At 44.3% G+C, this 21179-nt stretch overlaps 1 protein-coding gene across 2 annotated transcripts in view; it reads right to left on the reverse strand.

Moving 5' to 3' along the window:
* Positions 1 to 426: 426 nt before the first annotated feature.
* The window catches only part of TSPAN2 (tetraspanin 2), a 46796-nt gene continuing 26043 nt past the window's right edge, over positions 427 to 21179 (reverse strand). The window contains exons 3-8 of one of the 2 annotated variants that reach the window (XM_034767068.1): positions 10581 to 10678; positions 10025 to 10099; positions 9297 to 9395; positions 7026 to 7097; positions 5920 to 6007; positions 427 to 617 (exon numbers count right to left, since the gene is read on the reverse strand). In XM_034767068.1, coding sequence (XP_034622959.1) covers positions 496 to 617; positions 5920 to 6007; positions 7026 to 7097; positions 9297 to 9395; positions 10025 to 10099; positions 10581 to 10678 — 554 coding nt within the window. In that variant the 3' untranslated portion in view covers positions 427 to 495. Of the gene's footprint in view, positions 618 to 2107; positions 3653 to 5919; positions 6008 to 7025; positions 7098 to 9296; positions 9396 to 10024; positions 10100 to 10580; positions 10679 to 21179 lie in introns of those variants that run through there. The other variant, XM_034767067.1, reaches the window with a different exon arrangement.

Here is a 21179-nt window from a genome sequence, read left to right on the forward strand (position 1 = left end):
GTAAAGCACTACAGAAGAATCCTAATAATTATTATAAGGGGCAGAGAGAATAGTAATTTCACCTTCTGTTGCTAGTAACCACTGGATAAGAGTAAAATGTCCTTCAAATGCTAATACAGGATAGAGGAAACTGTTACTAATACAGTAATATACTGTCTACAAAACAACAGCATGAAATGGCTGGATGGGAAGGCCACACTGTTAAAGGCACTGATAGACATTTTAAATATGCTGCTTCCTGGCCTGATGCACAATCATAATCCAGAGAATTAAACCAATAACTGGTATCATTATGTTCCTGATCTTCAGTACAAAGTGCATCCAATATTCCTGGATAGCACTGGAACCCAGAGTACACATAACTGTTACGTATATAAATATGAACACACTGTATAGAAAAAAAAACCCTATTTCATTAGAAAGCAAGATGATTCAAGTCTGAATTTATTGAAATATATTTTCTTACTGGCACTCTTCTCTGTTTCTAAAAGGCACTTAGAAGTAAACAAGCAAGAAAGGTTTCTGCAAGCACCAGTCCTTGTACTGGTGCATCTCAAAAGCAGAAGTGGGCATCTCCAGACTGACTCCATGTTGCCATAAGTGAAAAAGGAAGCAAACTCTGGCTATTTATTACTGTTCTGGTGCCAAACAAGATTCAGTGATTTTTTTTTTTAAATGGCAAGGGTGTTTGTGTGTGTTTAAAAAAAATACTCATTCCAGAGTGTGCGTGAGAGAGATGGATCTGCCTGTACAGTAAATGCCCTCCCGCATGGGATGCAATGAGCATTACAGTTATCTGTACTATCCAGACCATGAGACCCGATAGGATAGTACAGACTGGCCTTTCACAAAGGAACAGTGCCAATAAGGTTAGGTCTTAGTTAATAAAAGATCAATAATGCCATCATGTCTGTCTAATGGGTTATTTACAGCCTGCTGGTCTGCAAAGACCTTTTCATTTGACTGGCAAAGCCTAAGACAACTGCTTCTGTATAGCTATGTCTATTTTTTGCCAGCTTTCTCTTGATAGGGTATTTCCCAGCTCCACATAACAGCCACAGGGCTCTATGCCTTGTCTAGAGACTCATACTCTCTCCTAAAAGTGAACTATTTTGTCAGGCCCTGAAGTTCTGGCCATAGGCTCGTGCAGTACCCTCCTCAGTCCCTACCTTTATACAAGGTGTTTCCATAGGACTCTCCTCCAGTGAGGTCACTGCAGAAGGATGCAAACCTAGCTCTCTTCCTTGGAGCCAGCTACACTGTCTCCGTGTTGGCTTGGGGAGCCTGAGGCTAAGCCCAGAAATTCCTGGCATGGCAGTGTGTTGCATGCCCAGCTGCTTTACTTTTAGTGGAACACAGCTGCCTTAGGAGATCAATGGCCATTCAAATGCTGCCCATGAGAAATCACAAATGGCAAATGTAAAGGACAGGCAGGTCTGACACTCAAATATTATTAAATGAATTGCAGAAAAGGTATAACACTAGAATGATTTCCACCACCAAAATAAGCTTGAGGTTCCTTGGGACTGTGAGGGCAGCACACTCGGGGGTACATGTATTCCATACGAACACATGCACTTAGGTTCATGCAGTGCTTGAATTAATGCTCTGATATAGCAAATATTTCTTGAAGTCCTATATCCTTCCAGTATGTTTCAATGGAACAAAGACTCTATTATAGTGAATGCACCATATTGTTGGAGAGCAGGGATCATTTCATTCAGATATCAGTTGAGACGAGCCCTTCTCCATTATACTTACTCTCTAATTTGGAACCCAGGAAAACCAAATCACAATTGCATTAGAAAGCTGGATAGGATAGACAGAGAGGCAGGATTGCTACATGAGTTCATGCACATCTCTAGCACAGCCCCCTTTCTGAAACATTGGGGGGCGCGGCAGCGGTTGACTCGCCGCCTTCCTCACAGCCAGGTAAGTCGACCTAAAATACGCAACTTCAGCTACGTGAATAGCGTAGCTGAAGTTGCGTATCTTAGGTCGACCCCTCCATCCCCCGTAGTGTAGGCCTAGCCTTAGTCTCGCATATACTTTATTTTCCCGTTATGGAGAGAATACTTCCAGGCTGTTGAATGTTTTAAAAGGAACATTCTATTGTGAATAAATAAGAAAAATAAAAATATGGAAGCAAGCTATGTAAACTCAAGCCATGAGGTATTTCAAGGATACAGTGTAATTCTTACATCTCTTACCCGCAAAGCATAATTGCGAATAAGAAAATGACTCTTTATGACTGTAAAAATGTCCTGCCTTTACTTCCTCCCCTTATACCCAAAGGAGAGGGCGAGAGATTTGAGGTAAAAGCCCTGCTGAAGTGGTGATAGTCGCAGTAGTTCAGAGCAGAGGCAGAAATTAAGGTATTAAAGTGCCACTTTTGTTTCTCCCTAACAGTCTTCATGATTTATGTGTCTCCTACAGCACAGCTCGCCAAAGCCTTTGGCCACAAGATCTCCCACAACTTTGCTGCTTTTCTGGATAAAGGCTCCAATCCTGCACGAGCCTCTGTGCTGTGTGGAGTTCTGGGGTCAATCGGCCTTTGTACAGGTATACGTCCATGCTAGCTGCTCCCAGCGTGGGACTGTCAGCTTCAGCTCTCTTCCGCCCTTTCTTTTGAAATCTCTGCTTTAAAAATTAATCGGATTTTAGAGACCTTTCAAACTCATAACTGTGATTTTGTCACACAGACTGGGTTGGGAAGCCAAGGCACAATTTATCCTGGTATAACTGACTCTGCATTACCCATCAGCCTCCCATCTCTCTCTTAACCCTCCAATTTTTGCCTGGTTCTAGGACTCCCCAAGAAGCCTTCTTTGTTCAGATGTAGGGCCCAATCCTACCAACACTCCTGCATGTGACACTGAAGTCAACAGGACTACTCACATGGAGTACATACTTCCAGGAACAGGCCCTTAGATATCAGCTCATTTGAATAAATCCAATTTATTAATTGTATTTCCTTTTAGTTTTGGGGAGATTGGATAAAACTACATTAAAGGTTTTATTTTAAAAATGGCAGTTGCTCCTACACTGATTATTAGCCAACAGGGTTCACTATGAAAGGGTTTCAACCTGGATATATGCCAGGGCTGTATGCACACTCTCACAGAGTGGGGAAAGTGCAGGAATGTGCATGCAAACATGTGCCCACACAACATATGTCATATGCATGCATTCACCCACACAATATACTATAGATACACAGATATCTGTACTTGTGCACTCTTGCAGATCCGTATGTGGAGACAGGCAGGTGCTTACCCAATGTATATAAATACACAGGCACTCAGCCGTATATATGCAAAAATATTTAAAAACAATTTAATTTTAGGTACCAGCTTTGCCTTTTCATTTTAAGAAAGTACATTTTAAACCCTCATTTTACTCATTTCAGTTTTCTGACTTAAAAGTTTGAACACAATTAATGCAAGTCACACTCACCAAATGGGGCCTTTTCCTCCCAGTTGGTTAAAACACTAATCAAAAATATATTACAATTATTAAACTCAGAGAATGCATCTTGTAAAGTTTAGTCTGGAAGTCCCGGAGCATAGAAATTGTGCAGTGAGTTTTAGAGCATGTCTCTTGTATTGCGGATAGCACAGCAGAGAACCATGCTGAATATCATGCCAAAGATCTAAAAGAGAAGGAATGTGATTTAGAGATTTCCATGAGATGCCCCTCTTACAAAAGTAGCATAGTTATAAAACTGTCATTTCAGAACAATCTAATGATCTTCACAGAGGGGTAGTGGGCACAGATGACTGTTCCTCTCTACAAGTCTCAGGAAAGAAGACAGTTAACATGCAAGAGACATCACCATTACTCAGAGCTAAGATGATACGACCATAGCAGTGTCATAGATGTTTTAAATGCTCTGTAAGCATAATCCCCTTCCCAAATATCACTGGGGAGATCATTAATACTATTAATGATACGTCGTCTGCACTGACACAAGATCAGCACTATCACTGGTATCAAATCCAGCACTGCAACAGAGGACTTGAATTTCAGTCTAGCACAGAAACGTGGTTATAGGAGGTCTCTGTTCATGGAGTATCATGTGTACTTCTGAATAAGAGCAGAGCTGAGCTCTGGGTGTAAAGACAGGCTAACGTATGGGATTGCTGCAGGATACTGTGGGTTTAGAGAGAAACCTAAACTCTTAATAATTACTGTACATGAGGCAAGTTTATAAATTGCATGCAAGTAGAATCCATAGTCTTAAAGCACAGGAAACTGCAGGGGAAGGTTAAAATGGAATCCAATGGAGGGTGCTAGAGTCTCTAGTAATTCCTCCTAGTCACAGTTTTTACCTCCAGAACAGAGTTTACAGGCAATAAGCAAAGACTTCATCCATGGTCATGAGAAACAGGCAAGCGATACCATTGAATCCCTCCCCCAGGAACAAAGGGCAACAGCTGGCCAGTCTTACCACATGGGAGGAACGGACTAGCACTTGCTTCTCCTTCCAGCCCAGATACCTGAGAGTTGTCAAGTTAATGCAGGACCCCAAGTGCGTGGCATCTGACATCCTCTCTTACCGTATCTGTGCCCATCTCAATGGGAAGTTATGAAGATTAGATCCCTGTATGCAGTGTACACACACTCTTAGGCACTGAACAGCCTGGTTATTGAGACCCTGTCCCATCTGGATTGCTTTGCCATATTTTCCATGTATGCCATTATATTTTAGAAAAGTCACATTTCAGGTTGCCTGTGGCTAACTGGATGTTATGACCACCCCATATTTCTGAGAATGTTTAAACCCCCCTGCCTCTCTCCATCCCCACAGGTCAGGTGTAGTGACGATATTACTATGCTCTTTGGTTTGAAATATATGAACCCTCCCTCCACATCTGAACTCAGTGAGCTTTGGAAAGTCCAGGTAACTCCATTAACTTCCTCCTCCAGAGAGCAGGTGGGAGTGTAATTCCTCAGAAATCTGGTTTCATTCTATGTCTTCAGGCGGTCATTGGCTGCTGAATCTGGAGCAGATCGCAGCAGATGCAGGCTGGAAAATGCTTTAATCTCCAAGCCTGTCAGTTTGATGGGTCTTCCTGCTGGATTCATGCACTAGTGTGACATCTAGTGGCCACACAGCTCAATTATGAACTCGCAGATTTTTGGAAATGGCAAAGCAGACTTTGCAAGAGAAGATGGAGTTTAAAACAAGTGAAGTGAGAAGCTTTGGGGATACGATTAGATGAATCAGTCACTGACAACATGGTGTTGTTTAATCTGGATACCTAACAGTTAGAAGAGGGATATATCCTGAAGCCACTTGCCTAGTTTAAACTCAGTTCTGTTAAAGCAATGGGCATAGGAATGAGGATGTGCTGATTTCTAGCTTCCAGGTAAGCCATGAACATCTATCACAATATCACAGGTTTTCCTTCACCAGATTGCTAGTGTGCGTGACCTGGGAAAATCAGTTCCTTACAAGCAACTGGTTAAACCACACATCTTCCTTCATGTTCAGATCCATTATGAGTGTACAGCTTGGATCCAAATGTTTAGGGACAAACACCACCAGTGCCGACAATGGGTTGGAATGGGTGAAATCTTAGGATAGCTGGTTGCTTTTCAGTACACTCAGCCTTTTTGGCTGAAGTTATTAATTTATATTTATTTACAACAGTAACAAAGTGGAATTTCTCCTAGGTAGTCTGTATTCACTCTATGGGGATGAAAAATAAACTGGTAAAACTGGGACTCTCCAAAATGTATGTGGAGAGTAGAGTGACTCTCAGAGAAAAGACTCATCAAAAGTGTCAGGGAAAGTTGGTATCATATGGAAATCTCCCCAGCAGCTACTGCAGAGCATGTCCCAGGAAATATGGACTCTGGGGAGGGTGCAGGGATTTCATATAGACAGAAAAGACAATGATATTATGTATTTACTCACTGTGATGCCAGCAATTCCAATTCCAACGATTCCAACTAACTGCAGATTAGAGTTAATTAAATTCTGGATTTCATCCAGGCAGTTCTATTAAAAACAGAATGAAAGTTCCACTTAGCTCCTAGATAAATATTTCTAGATAATTTCCCTGAACCTCTGCCTTCATGTACATGGAGAAAGGCTAACACAGTGACCTGTCTGCTAACCTGCCTCTCTATGCCTTGTGCCCTCCTGGACATTTCTTGCTACTAGGTAGCTTACTCTCCCCTCATCTGAGCCATCAATAGGCTTTACACTGCCAGGAATCATCTCCTTTGTTGTCCTCACCATACTCCTTTGTATACCCAGGTGCCATCTCAACGGCATTCACATGTGGGTTTTTCATTAATAGCTTCCCCTAAGTTAAAGCCAACTATGTGTCTGGATACACTAAATCAGGGGAATATGGCCTTTTGGGATAATGATTCAACTGCAGGCAGGTGCCACACAAAATTAGAAGAAATGAGAGTGTTTCCCTCATTTTAATTGGCCACATTCCTAGCCAGGGTCCTCTGAGCATGGTGAAGACAGGCACACGCCATAATTCAACCTTCATCAGGCCTTTCATTCAGACTCCTAGACACCAACATCTAAGTGCCCCTGCCCTTCAGACTCTGTGACATTACTGCCACAGCTACCTGGGGAGGTGGTAGGGAGGCTGCAGACAACAAGAGCAGGAGGTGTTCACATTTCTGACCCCTCACTCTCCTCTGCCTCCATGCTGTTCAGCTGCACAGAGCTTCCCATGGCTGAGAGGGTGCTGGAGCCTATTCAAGGCAGATAGCAGCTCTGACTTTCCTGAAATATGATTCTACTTGTACATTTCTTCAATTTCTTCTTAAATAACTCTGATATGGACAAAGGATATTTAAATCATCTGAAGCTGGCTGATCTGACTGTGGACATTGTCTTTCCCCAGCTAGGTCCTCTGGGCTATAAACCTCAGTCAGTCCCAGTGTCATCATTAGTGCTATTTTTGCTCCTTGTGTGTCAGAGAAACTTCTGTTTCAAACTGACAGATCTGTGGTGAGAGGTAATTAAAACAATCAGCACAGAAGACACTTACCTTGGGCATCTGGATGCCCTCTGGACAGGTGGGCTTCACCTCAATCTCACTTTCTTTACCACAGCACTGAAGCTACGCAGTTGAGAGAGAGAGAGAGAGAGAGAGAGTCAAAAAAGGGAGAAACTACAGGCTAGTTTCCTACTGAGACTCTGCATTCAATGGCAGCAAGTGGGCCAGTAACTAAAAGGAAAGACTAGAGACAGGGGCACAAATTTATCCCTCTTTGGTAACTCCACTCCCTTGAATAGATTTTCATGTACATTGAATGTGGCCCAAATTCTCAAAATTCCTTTAATTTCAAATGTCTCAATTCTCAATGGACAAGTAAATACCAACATCCAGAAACACGTACATAAAAAAAGGCTCCCGGAAGGGACTTTATGGCCCAGTTCAGATAGTCTGACAAACAGACCAGACTATTCAAGGCAATACAAATCTCTGCCATGGAGGGCCTAGCAGTTTCTAAATCCCTTTATCCAGGAAAACACAAATAGTTCAAGCGGCATGTGTAGAAATGTGGGCACCATGCTGAAGCTGCAGCAGAATACGCTAGAATTTTTATTACAGACAGAATATGCTGTTGGGTTTGTGGCCAGTGATAAATCAGCAGAATGTTTCAGTGGATTTGTTTTTCCCGTTGACACATCTCTGAGAAAATGCTTGGAATTCTTCTTTGAGTCATAATTAACAGGCATGGGAGAAGGACAAGAGGTTCAGAGGTTGTGAAATGTTAGTTATGAAGAATGCTGGAATGATATAACAATGACAAAAGAAAGGGTTTGATCTCTATGGGAGGCAGCATGGCTTGACGAAATGAACACAGACTTGGACACAAGTAGGTCTCTAAGTTCTGATCTTGGCTTGGTTGCTGACTTGCTGTGTGGCCTGGGACAAGTCTCTCATTCTGTGCTTCAGGTTCCCTGGCTGTCCAATGGGAATGATGACAGGACCTACCTTTAATACTGTTTACATCACAGTAGGGTGTGGGGGCCCTGGGCAGGACGTTGTGCTAGGCACTATACAGACAGAGGTGAACTCAGTCCCCACCATGACGTGTTTAAGAGCTCTCACAAGGGAGTAATTAGTTAGTGTCTGTACAGCTACTGTTCAGCTAAGTTTCAGGGACACTCACAAACTCATCCAGTTCTTGAGCAAGGGACATGAGGGCTAACTGTCCCAGGTGTCTGACAGAGAGAGGTGATGATGCATCGCGTGGGAAAAAGCCTCTTTGTTGAGTTGGAGTGGACTCTGCTGGAGAAGCCAAAGCTGGTTGTTGTAGATTCTTTTGCGGATTGTTTTCTAGTTGGGCAAATGACACCTCGAGTGCACTGGGGACCAGATTTGCCCAGGACTCAGGCGAATGGAGTCTACTGCCCTCAGATTATTCTTAAGCCTGTGCCCTGTTGTGTGTTACTGGAGTTACTCAGCACTATGGCTATAAGGAACAGGATGGATGGGGAAGGGCATGTGTAATGTTGTGCTGGAGGAAACACACTGATAAACTGAAGTACAAGAGAAATCATTGGCACTGCACACCTGGTTGTGGCCTCTTCATTTCTATGGTAACAAATGTCATTGTCCAGATCCCTGGTGATGACATTATTAATTCACCATTAGTTTCTCTAGGGAGAACTTGGCCCAAACACAGCTTCAGAAACCGACGGGGAACATTCCTTGCTTTGGGGGGCAGGAGGCCACAGTATTGTCACGACAGAGTATTTTTTCCTCAAGTATATGAATGAGGCATGGGGCCAGTTTGGCCTTAAGGCTTGTCCACGCATGACAGTTAGCAACAGTTAATCCTAATTAACTCCCTATGTAGAAAATCCCTTTGATAGCTGGTGCTGAAGAGAGCCCTTTGGGGCTGATGCAGCCCTTTAAATGCAGTTTGATTCAGAAATTTCCTGCCCATTCTGATTTTTTCATATTTATATTTGCATATTTATAGATTTTAAAGCCACAAGGGATCATTATGGTCATCTAGTCTGACCTCCTGTATAAAGCAGCCCACAGAATTTCACTCAGAAATTGAAGGTCTAGCAGTTTTCACTTCCAGGGTTAGTACTTACCTGCGATTTGAGCCCAGGACTTCTGACACCTAAAGCAAGCAGCATACACTTGAGCCACCAGGTCACCTTTAAACAAACCCCTCAATTCTACTCCCTTAGGGCGCAGACAGTGGGAAGCAGTCACCCTTCTGCAAACCCTGGCATTCGATTTTGAAGGACGCCACCACGGTGAGCACTGTTTAAGCTCACATGGGTTACTCACAACTGTGTGGAACTGAATGAGAGTTTTGTTGCTCTTCCCCATGTCCATCACATAGTCATCATAAGCTTCTTTATAGATGGTCTGGACCTCCTGTACTGCCTGCAGAAATCAGACAAGTCCAGTGAGATACTGAATTGGAGACAACTGGGAGCCTAACAGATCCTACTCCAAATCCAATATAGATCCCTGGCTTCCCTCTCCAGCCCCTAGAGTCATGAGCGGCTCCTCTACATTATTTTATCCCTAGTGATCTGGTGGATTGAAATAGTAATAGAGATGCTCTGGGAGAGCAGGCTTTTGGGGACTAATGAAAACTTGGGCAGAACCCTACAGCACTTGTTTACTATATGTCTGCCAGGCACTCAGAACCCAGGAGACGTTCACTAACAAGAGATGTTCATTGTTTTGATTATGTACAACTCCCCAGAGTGTCACCCACTCCCCTACAGCTCTCCAGGCATTCTGAAGTCGATGTTACTCTCACATACAGGGATTATTTATACATTTGGATTTTCTGTTCATATGTGGGAGCAGAGACTATGTCCCATTCTGAAGCACAGCTTCTCAGGCTCATGACAACATGAGCTCTCTGTGTCTAGAGGGTCCCAGAGTCCTCCTGTTTCTGTGGAATCCTTCCCTAAAATGTGGTCTTTACCTGAGCTCTTCAGATCAGTCAGCAGCAGGAATCCAAACCCAGTCCATAACATCAGAATCACCTTGCTACTCACCACTTTTTTGCCTATAAATGCAAACACTCCAGCAGTGACTTCAGCAGCAAATATCACCAGCAAACAGGCAAAAAACTGCAGAGGAGAAACAGAATTGGTACTAGTTTATTTTACATAAGGCCCTTTATGCATCCCAAATCATTCCACAAGGCTCAATAACACACAACAGCAGAGGGAGGAAGGTGTTAGCAGGCAGAGGCAAGGGGGAAGGAGTGGTCTTTTCAGATTAGATTTTCAATGAGATAAAGGGCAGATGAGATAGAAATAGACCCCAGGAGGTGGCTCCAGATGGTGGAAGTGACAGAGGAGGCAGTCCCAGGAGGCAGCAACTGAATCAAGCTAGCAAGGGGATAATTTCACACATGGAAGCTCTTGAATGGGACCTGCTGGAGATGTTGGGTTAATAAAGTAGCTGCTTATTCTAAGGAGTAAAATCAAGTTACTGATCTCTGACCCACGAGCTGTTCCCACCAGTGATGAAATGGTACACCTCTGAAGGAGATTTCTATCAGAATAACCTCCAGCAGAGAGATGGTCCATCAAGCCTGTTACTTACCGCTCCAAGCAGGCACTGAGATTCCCGCACTGCTCCACAGCACCCAAAAAATCCAACTGTCATCATCAACGCCCCTGCTCCCACGAGCACATACAGCCCTGTGGGGAAACCAGAACCAGTCAGTCTCAGAAGAGTTCAACCAGAACAGCCTTTCAGGCATTACATCACTTTTCTTGGCAGGAAGAAGCCTGTCATCCATTCTCAGTCCTGTGTTTGTGCCCCAGGGGACAGTCCCCTCTATCTCTACAGCTCCTCAGCAGGGCTGCTGTGTCCCCCAAAGGGAACCAGTCACCTCCTTAGATCTCCTAAGGAAGCTCCACAAAGGCCAGCATGAAAAGAGTTCCATCTGTCAGGTCTCCTGTATGGAAACCTGCGAAGTCCAGCAAGAATTCTACTGCCCACCAATAGGGACCGTGTTTTATACATCACATCATATAGAATTGTCTTATAGCTAGTCACCACAGAACAAGGTGCAGGAAATACAATCCTCTAAAGTCAGCACTGCTCAGGATCACGTCTCCCTGGAGTGTACGTTCTCTGTGGAGGAGAAAGCCTTTGCCACACGGAATTCCTGTGACACTGAAGCACCTGTCCTGGCCTCTAATGGGACCCATCTCATAGAAACCTCCATAGCTTTTCTAAAGCTTATGGGCTTGGTTTTGCCAGCTGGCCGAGTGGGTGGTTGGGAAACACACTGGATTGCTGTGCAGGGGGTGAGTTTGGGAAGCCCCACGGAACCATGCTGCTGGGATGGCTGGGCACCGTGCTAACGACACTCTGTCTCCTCCAGAAGGGAAGGCACAGGCTCTATTGCATGGTGCTGTCCATGGCAGCAGTATTTCAGCTTTGGAGGATACTGCTGGCTACTGGAAACGAGGTGTGGGGCCTATTGGAAAACTGATGCCTCAGGAGAAATGGAATGAGACCATCACATTACAACTCCTGGGGACAAAAGATTGGCAATAAAAAGTCAACATTCCCTAAGGAGCTGCTAAGGGTCAGCCACTGTGAATCCCAATGGTGAGCTCTACTTTCACAGAGATGGGGCATCTCTCAGTAGGTCACTGGATACATGAGATGCTTCTCTATTTGGAGCGTGGCTTCTTTCCTGTGGAATAAGTAGCAGGGACACTTAGGCACACTCCAGATCCATTAACTATCATACGAAGCACAACACATGCCCTTATAGCATACTGATACAGATGCCAAAATGTCAGACACCAAGAGCTGAGAGGGGCTCATGTTATCAGCAAAAGGCCAGGGACTTTCTTCCACAGAAGCTGCCAGCACAAGCAGCATGTGTTATTTAATAATGGAGATATCCCATCTCCTAGAACTGGAAGGGACCTTGAAAGGTCATTGAGTCCAGCCCCCTGCCTTCACTAGCAGGACCAAGTACTGATTTTGCCCCAGATCCCCAAGTGGCCCCCTCAAGGATTGAACTCACAACCCTGGGTTTAGCAGGCCAATGCTCAAACCACTGAGCTATCCCTCCCCCCGGATAGCCCTGCTTTCAGAGTCAACTATACACTGTGCGTTTTCATACTTTTACTATTTTCTAATGTATACTAGGCAGTGTCAAAGAAAGAGAGACAAACCATGGTCAGATGTATGAAAGGGGCAAGCAGCCTAAAACTCACAGTCCAAGATTCTCATATGAACTGCAGGCAGCACCTCCTGCAGGGCCTGTTGCCTCCAGCCAGATTTCATATTGCCCTCGATTTCATCAGACATGGTCTGAGTGACCCTGCAGTAGCTGGTGGGAACACTGTGAACTGCCTCCATAGTCTGGCTGGCTGTTCACAGCTAAGTGCTTCAGAGATAACTTGGGAGTGGTGGGTACTGTTCAGAAACTCTGGCTAACCTCTCTCTTGGACTTGTTCCCAGAAGAGCTTGGGGCCATCTGGCCAAAGGAGATTTGCCTGTACAGAATTTGTATGGCATGAAGACTGGTCAGAAACAGTGACAATCATAAAATATAATGTATTAGTGGATACTGCAAGGTGTCTCAGGAGCAGGCTGGGGTGAGCCTGATCAGGTGGGAGAGGAGAAGAGAGGGGAGACCACAGAAAGGCCCCTAGCACTGAGGGACACAGGCTTGGAACCTTCATACATTTAAAACTAGACTGGCCAAAGTACAGTACTATAGAAAATATTGTAGTGATCATTTCTGACCCACTCTGAGAGCTATTCAGCTTTTGCCATCTCCAGCATCTCTGTGCACTTCTAAGTGACATGAGGTCACTTGCATGGTTTTGTGTTCTAGACTTTATCTGGGGGAGAGGAGACAGGTGGGGGCTGCCTCTTCCAGGCAGAGATCACATCTTATTTATATTTGTAAATTGTTTAATGATGAATGGATAATAATTCAGCCTGGCTGCAGGCTTTCAATCAGAGCGCAAGGAGGGTGCGCATTACTCAATGGACTCTATGATGCCTTGTCTTCAGGTACAACACTGACCACAAACAGGCCTGCTGTCCAGCACAGCACCCTACTACTCCAGCCTTTGCCATCTTTGCATGGGGGCTGGGAACTCAGACATACTTAATGCATATCAAATGCTAAAATGAGCCTGCAGCACTTTCCATCCCACTAGCATGTGGGGGATGGGGATGCTAAGGTCGGTTGTCCCACTAGAGGGCACAGTCAGCCCTGCTTTCAGAGTCAACTATACACTGCGTTTTCATACTTTTACTATTTTCTAATGTTAAACATTTTATTTTTTAAAATTGACCCGAATCTTTATCATTCATATAGCTGCCAGCATTGAATACGCACTAGGCCCTGCAGCATTCAAATCTGCACAGAGACCCCACAGAAGGGTGTAGGAATAATTGAGAGGGAAATAATTAAAACCTCTGCATTCCCCAGTGCATCGTGGCATCTCTCTTTTGGAGGACAAGTTCTTTGGGGCTCTCTCTGCATTTGTGCACAATATATTCAGCACACAGGGATGCTAGGCAAAATAGCAGAGCTAGCTGAGAAATAGAAAATATTTCTTCAAAAATTCTACAGAAAATAGTTATAGGTTAACAAAAACTTTCATCCAGTCCCATAAGATATCATCATAATCTTATTACAATACTGACAGCCTCAGAACTGCAGTTTACTCAAACCATGGCAGAGTTCCCGCCTGCTTGTCCAGTAGCAAGGGACGATCTCACTGCCATGCCACTGCTGTCATTAAAGTGCCACACTGAGGGTCCAAAATCCCAATGGCTTTTCTGTCTCTCTCCCTCTGTAATACACCTCTACCCCGATATAATGCGGTCCTCGGGAGCCAAAAAATCTCACCTTGTTATAGGTGAGATCGCATTACATCCGGGTAGAGAGAGGAACCGCTTTTACCGCTCCCCGCCCCAGCTTCCCACCTCCCAGCTTGCCATGCCAATCAGCTGTTTGGCCTGGCAAGCCTGGAAGGGGGGGGAGGAAGTGGAGCGGTGACGGCGTGCTCAGGGGAGGAGGTGGAGATGAGCTGGAGTGGGGAGTGGTTCCTCTGCGCACCCCCATTACTTGCTGCGGCCCTCCCCAGCCCCCCCTGCCCCAGCTCACCTCCATTCCGTCTCCTCCCACGAGTGCGCCGCAGCTCTGCTTCCCCCCCTCCTTCCAAGGCTTGCCACGCCAATCAGCTGTTTTGCGCAGCAAGCCTGGAAGGGAGGAGAAGCGGAGCGGTGCGCTTGTGGGAGGAGGCAGAGGCAGAGGTAAGCTTGGGCAGGGGGGCCACAGCAAGTGGGGGGGGCGCAGAGGAACCACTCCCCGCCCCAGCTCACCTCCGCTCCACTGCCTCCTCCCACGAGCGCGCCACTCAGCTCTGCTTCTCCTCCCTACCTGGCTTGCCGTGCAAAACAGCTGATTGGCACGGCAAGCCTGGGAGAGAGGGGGGAGAAGCTGAGCTGCAGTGCGCATGTGGGAGGAGGCGGAATGGAGGTGAGCTGGGGCGGGGTGGGGGCTGTGGGGTTGAGCCACAGGAAGGGGGGGGGGGGGGGGGGGCGCAGAGGAACCGCTTGCAGTAACATGAATTCGGATATAACGAGGTAAAGCAGCCCCGTCCCCTGGAGCTCTGCTTTACCGCATTATATCCGAATTCGCGTTATATCGGGGTAGAGGTGTATCAATATCAAGAACTGGTGCAATATAAATCCTGCTAAAAGCTAGTAACCAAGTTATTTTTGTGGTAATGACTGAAATGTTAATGGAGGAGCAGCTGCACCAGCTGTTACACCAGAGAAGTTGGATTTCCTGAATGTGCTTGCGGTTCAAAGATTCTGAATTTACCAGCATCTTAGCACCATGCAGCTTAGTATTTACCTAGAGTCTTAGCATAATTCATGCCATTGTAAATGCATGTTGCAAGAGGTTTTTGACTGGGTTTAAGGTGGGGATGTACATGGGTCTGAATCAGAGTTCATCTCCATGCATAGGATGAGGAGGGTAAATCATATTATCTGACATGCCTCAAGAACATCTTTCATCATGTTGCCTAATGTCACGTCTGCCATTTTCTGAGGGGGCACTCAGCTCCCATGGTGATGAGTGCTGTGTAAATAGTGATGCAAATTTCCTGGACTTTGCTCTGTATGTTACCTTCTGCCTCCTCCTTCATCAGTTATTGAATATCTTGGCTAGAGTCTTTCCTATTTCCCTTCATGTTGCTTCTAGCTAAATCAGATGAGGTTCTTTGGGGCCTGGGGCTCTGACCACTTTGAAGAGTCCGAATTGCATTTGGATTTGCTCTTGCTTCAGTGGCAAAGGCTTTTAGCATTTTACTCACATGACTCATAGCTAAACTGCTACCTCTCATCGAAGCGTCCCTTTTAAGGCGTGTTATAGGAAGTGCCTCTCACTGCACTCGCTAAATAAACCTGTTAGCTCCCAGATTGGGCTGCCTGGTCTAGTGGCTGCAAGGGGCTGTGCCAATCAAGAAAAGCCACCTTCATACATCTCCCATTCAAGAGATCTCATCCCAGAACCCATCCCTGCTCTTTCAGGGATTGCTGATGCCTGACATACACTGCTGCCTCTAGCTGGAAAATATGAATAAGAGAGATTTTTAAAAAGCCAAAACTGAAATAGGTTTTAAATGTCTTCTTCAAACTCACATGCACACAGACACCAAATCTTTCATTACAGGATGGAGGAGTGGGTGGGGGGGAGGTTCTGTGGCCTGCGATATGCAGGCAGTCAGAGTAGATGATCACAATGGTCCTTTCTGGCCTTAAAGTCTATGAGTCTAAAAACTGCCTGAAAACAAACTCGTTACCTGGTCCTTTCCTCTGAACAGGATGTGCCTTCCTATGACTAAGTGATGGAAATGGAGACAGAGAGATGTCCCTGCACCGAACACAAAGAAGTATGAGGGCGAGGACGCCTCAAGCTCAGAAATAGATTCCCACTAAAAAGCAAGACAGAAGAACTCTGTGTGAAGTAGAAGGACAGCGGGAGAGTGTAGGAATGTGATAGCTGCTGCCACTGAATCAACTGGCAGTATGGGAAATAGCATTGTACAGACCCCATCCCCCTCACAACCCTGCGTAGAGAGACAGGCTCTGACTCAGATCTTCTTTGATATAACCAGGAGTATCCCCTCTGAACTCAATGGAGTTAGGCCCATACAAGATCAATGAGGGATCCGTTCCAGTCATCCTAATACAATCACTAACATGGAGCCCTGGGTCATCAGTAACCTAAACTCCAGAGTCAGAGGCCTGTGTTAGGCTCATTCCCTTCAAAGGGTGGCAGGCATGGGGAACCACCTCCATCTTCAGCTCTTACTGCCAGGGACAGATTAGGGTTAGGAGGGGCCTAAAGCTAATGGGAGGGAAGGGCCTAAGTATGAACTACATATTGCAAAAAAAAATTATGAAGTCATCAAACATTTATCTCCATACATATTTACATATTATTTATTTATGTAAAATTAACAAGTTTATTCTACTCTCACTACACTCAATTCTTCAAAACAACCAATTTTTTTTTCTAGCTTTAACTGAGGTAAAGTAATGAATGATGTCATCGTAATTCAAAGACCTGACGATTTCATTCTCAATGCTCAAGAGGGACAAAGCATTGAGATGCTCTTGAGTCATGGTGGATCGGAGGTCACTTTTGACCCTTGTTAGAAGAGAGAAGGAACATTCTCCACTACAGTTAGTAATCATTAGTGACAAATACAGCCGTAAAGCAGTTTCAACATTTGGGAAACATTCTGTCACATTGGATTCAGTGATAACTTGGTACATCCAAATAGATTTGCTTTTGCCATCTTTTCTCTCTATATCTGAGCATGATGTGAATTCAACAAATTGAAGAAATTCTTTAGTAAAATCTCCTAGGAGATCATCTGGGTAATTCTGACACAGATTGATTCCTTCACTGACTTCGGAACTTAAAATGTTAGGCGAAAAATTTGTCAGTACACTAAAGGTTTTGTCAATATTTTTGTAAGCCTCGAGCTTCTAATGAACTCTTCAGTTTGTTGATGATTGTGATGAAGGTATTAACTCTGAAGGCCTCCTTGTCACTGAATGAGTGGACAGTTGCATCATCACATGTCTTGTCTTTTGTGTTGTTTGACTGACTTATACTCACGGTTAGCAGTCCTTGCAGCCCCCTGAATTTCATACTCATCAAAACTATCCCGCATTTGTCGAAGAACAGCTCCAAGACTCCTCATTAGGTTTACAGCAGTGGAAAGATCAATCTGAGCACTTTGCAAGCTTAGAAAGGATGAAGTATATCATTCCAGAGCTCACAAAAAATACCAGTTTCCAACGTGCGCATTGCATCACTCAGGATCTTCGCATCTTTTCTTGTTGCTGATTTTTGAGGTTCATCATCCTTGATGCTCTCTAGCGCTTCAAGGATGTTGGGGTATCCCAGAACAACTGCATTCACAGCTTCAGCGCTGGCACTCCACCGTGTCCCTGAGAACGATTTGGGCACTGGGCATCCCTTTGGTAGTGAATCTCTAAGAATCATCCGACAACTGGTTGATGCAGAGAAAAAAAAAAACTGTACAATTCTTGGACAAATCCAAAAAAAAAAAAAAAACTGTTTCAACACAACAATCCATAGCAGACTGGCCAGCAAGGTTGAGTGAGTGTGCAGCACATGGTATGTAATCAACCAAAGCACTGCGCTCTTTTATCTTTGCCTGCATCCCTGAATATTTGCCACTCATATTCCTTGCATTGTCAGAGCTTTGCCCATGACAAACGGTGATGTCAATCCCGATTTCCTCACCGAAAATGAGTAGGTATGAGGTAAGTTTCTCCCCTGTGTGGCTGGTGATGTTTATGAAGATCATGACATGCTCAACTGGTCCACTGGGTAGCACAGAACGCAAGATGACAGTCAGCTGACCTACGTGACACATCTGGTGTTGAATCAACAGACACTGAAAAATATCCCGCATCTTTAATCTCATCTACAATGGCGGATAGTGTCTTCTTTGCTAGCAGTGCAATAAATTCATCACAAATAGTCTTTGATAGATACAATGTATGGCCTTTTCCATGATTTGCATGTTCATTGATGTGCTGAGCTAAGAAAGGGTCGAACTTAGTGATTAGCTCTAGAACACCAAGGTAATTGCCATTGTGTTTCGATCAAACAGTCTCATCTGAGCCACGGAATGGCAGATCATGCTCAGCAAGAAAAACTATGGTTTCAACTACGTGTCTGAGAACGTTCTTCCAATAAACACGAGCTTCCAAAAACTGATTTTCCATGTGGGTATCAATTCTGCCACTAACTCTCTTTTGGGCATGATAGCTGCTAACTGACAATGTATACTGCTCACTCGTTGCATGATTGGTAATGTATGCAGTATTCTTCCAATCACTGAAGCCTTCACAGAACATTCCCCACTTTTTGGTATCAGAAAACAGGCAGCAATAAAAACAGTACACTTTCTTCTTAGAAGGCAAATAGATGAGCCATTCTCGCTTGCCAATCTGTTTGCTAGGCTTCACATATTCAAACATTGATTTGATCAGATAAGGATTCTGATTGGTGTACTCTCGCTTTGTCAATGAAAAATCAGCAACTAGATTCTGTCATTTCTGCGGGTCCTTCTCAGTCCAATATGCAATGAGATCTTGAGAAGTCATGTCCCACTCGCCTGGATCATTGGAGAAGGATATTTTTGTATTACTATCACTGGGAAAGTGTTCAGAGGAGTGGGGTGAGACTGCAGTTAGAGAAGTCACAGGAGGTTGCTCCTTTTCATCAGGTGCAGGCACAGCAGGTTCACTTGGGCTGGTATTCGCCAAGACTTCCTCACCACCAGACTTAGCAGGAGGAAAAAACGTTAGGAGAGAAGGAGTACCTTCTAGCACTACATCTTGTCTTTTCCGTCTTTCTTTGGCCTCCTTCAATTTCTGCCATCCTCCTTTTTTCGAGATGGTTTCTATTGTCCAGTGCAAGCCTACCGTGTATGAAGTTCAATATTGCTTGGACCCACGAACACTTACTTAGCCCGCAAAGACAAAATCACAACCACCATAAATTGAATTCACAATCTTGATGGATTAATTTGTACAAAGCAATATCTAATGAGACAAAAAAATTCTTAATGCCCCGCTACCGTTGCTCAACTGTTACTTCAATATGGAACGGAGGGCCGACAGTAGTGCCTAAAATAGGAGGCCCTAAGTCTGTAGCCTTATTAGCCTATGGGTTAATCTGGCCCTGTTTTCTGCCTCTGAGCTGTTTCCCTTGTGAGCCACAAAACTCTGGAGGTCACTAATTTGGCACCCACATCAGAGCAGGAGGAAGAGCAAAAACCATGAGCATGTGTGCATGGGGTGGGTGTTTGATTACCACAGACACTGAGGCAAAGAGCCTCTTAATAATAATCTGGTGCAAGTGAAAAGAGAGTGGCAGATCAAGGCAAAAGGGGCCAGTTTCAGTCTGACAAGTTTTAGCTACTTCTCTTCCCACAAATACCTTTTGTTTGCAGCTGAGTACGGTCTCTACAGGTTAGGGTGACCATATCTCCTGTTTTAAGCCCTGTCAGGACAGCCAGGACTTTTTTTGACAAAAGTGGGCAGCCTCGCATGGGGGAAGGGGTGAGGGCTTGGACTAACCCCACAAAGTGTCCCGTTTTCCCTTTGGAAAATATGGTTACCCTACTGCAGGTGGAAAGGAACCCAGCATTGTTTGGGTTCTGTAAGCGAGAGCTTTTGTTTGGACTTACGGGACTGTCCCTTTAAAAATGGGACATCTGGTCACCCTTTTTGGGACTTTTTCTTATATAGGCGCCTATTACCCCCCACCCCCTGTCCTGTTTTTTTCACAGTTGCTATCTGCTCACCCTATTTGGACTCCAAGGACAGGCTGTTCACACCACTCCTCTTGCAACTACACATATTCTGGTTCCCTAATCTCTATCAGTGCTTTGGGGACAGAAAGGTCAGATCTGTCCACATGCTGGTTTGAGTCCCTTGCTGTTTTGTTCAGTGCAATGGTACACTTCAGTGCTTTACCTTGGATGCTGGGGGCAGATGCATGCATGAAGAGAAAGTACTGAATATGTCCATGTTAATGGGACATTGAGTGTGAAGGCCAAATCTAGGTCCTCATTACAGACTTGGAGAAAATTTCCATTTGAATGGCCCAGCCTGCAGCTCCTCACAGCTTAGGAGTTCACCACATCAAACTCCTCATGCATTCCAATTTAGCAAAGCAACCCACCATGTACACTCGGCCCATACATTGGGGACAGGATGATGAGGCACCTCCCATGTAACTGAACCCAATATGGACAATCCTAACAGACAAACTACTTAGTATGATTTTATGGCAAAAAGGACATTCATAGATTTTTAGATTTTAAGCCCAGAAGGGACCACTGTGATCTTCTAGTTTGACCTCCTGTATAACACAGGCCACAGAACTTCCCCAAAATAATTCCTAGAAAATTGTCCTTTTAGAAAAACATCTAATCTTGATTTAAACATGGTCACTGATGGAAAATCCACCATGACACTTGGTAAATTGGTCCAATGGTTAATTACTCTCACCATTACAAATATACATCTTATTTCCACTCTGAATTTGTCTAGCTTCAGCTATTGGATTGTGTGATACCATTCTCTGCTAGGTACTCTGTGGGTACTTATAGACTGTGATCAAGTCACCCTTAACCAGGGTGGATAAAAATCAAGGATTTAAAAATAAAAAAAAAATAAAAAAATCTAAAAAATTGGATTTTTTTGATAAAATGCTTTGAGGAAAAAAACCTATCTAAAGATTGTTTTAATTAAAACTACATTATAGCTCAAAGATATCACCTCATGGAATAGGGATTATAAATTCTAATTCTATAGTATGAGACAATATATTCATGTAATGTTTAAGAAAAGTTTTGTAAATGAGATCCAATAGTTCATGGATTAGGGACCAATCTCATAGGGTTCCAGGGGCTTCTGTATAGATTATTTAGGGTTAATCTTTCTATCTACCCAATGGGACTCAGTGCTCAGTCTAAAAGATACCATCAGAGATGCTTAGTTTTGCAGTTCTAAAACTGTGGATTTGTGTCTCCAGAGATAACATGCTTGTTAACAGCAAAAATATTTTTAAATAAATAATTT

The sequence above is a fragment of the Trachemys scripta genome, chromosome 4 (genome assembly GCF_013100865.1).
Source record: "Trachemys scripta elegans isolate TJP31775 chromosome 4, CAS_Tse_1.0, whole genome shotgun sequence".
Lineage (NCBI taxonomy): Eukaryota > Metazoa > Chordata > Testudines > Emydidae > Trachemys > Trachemys scripta.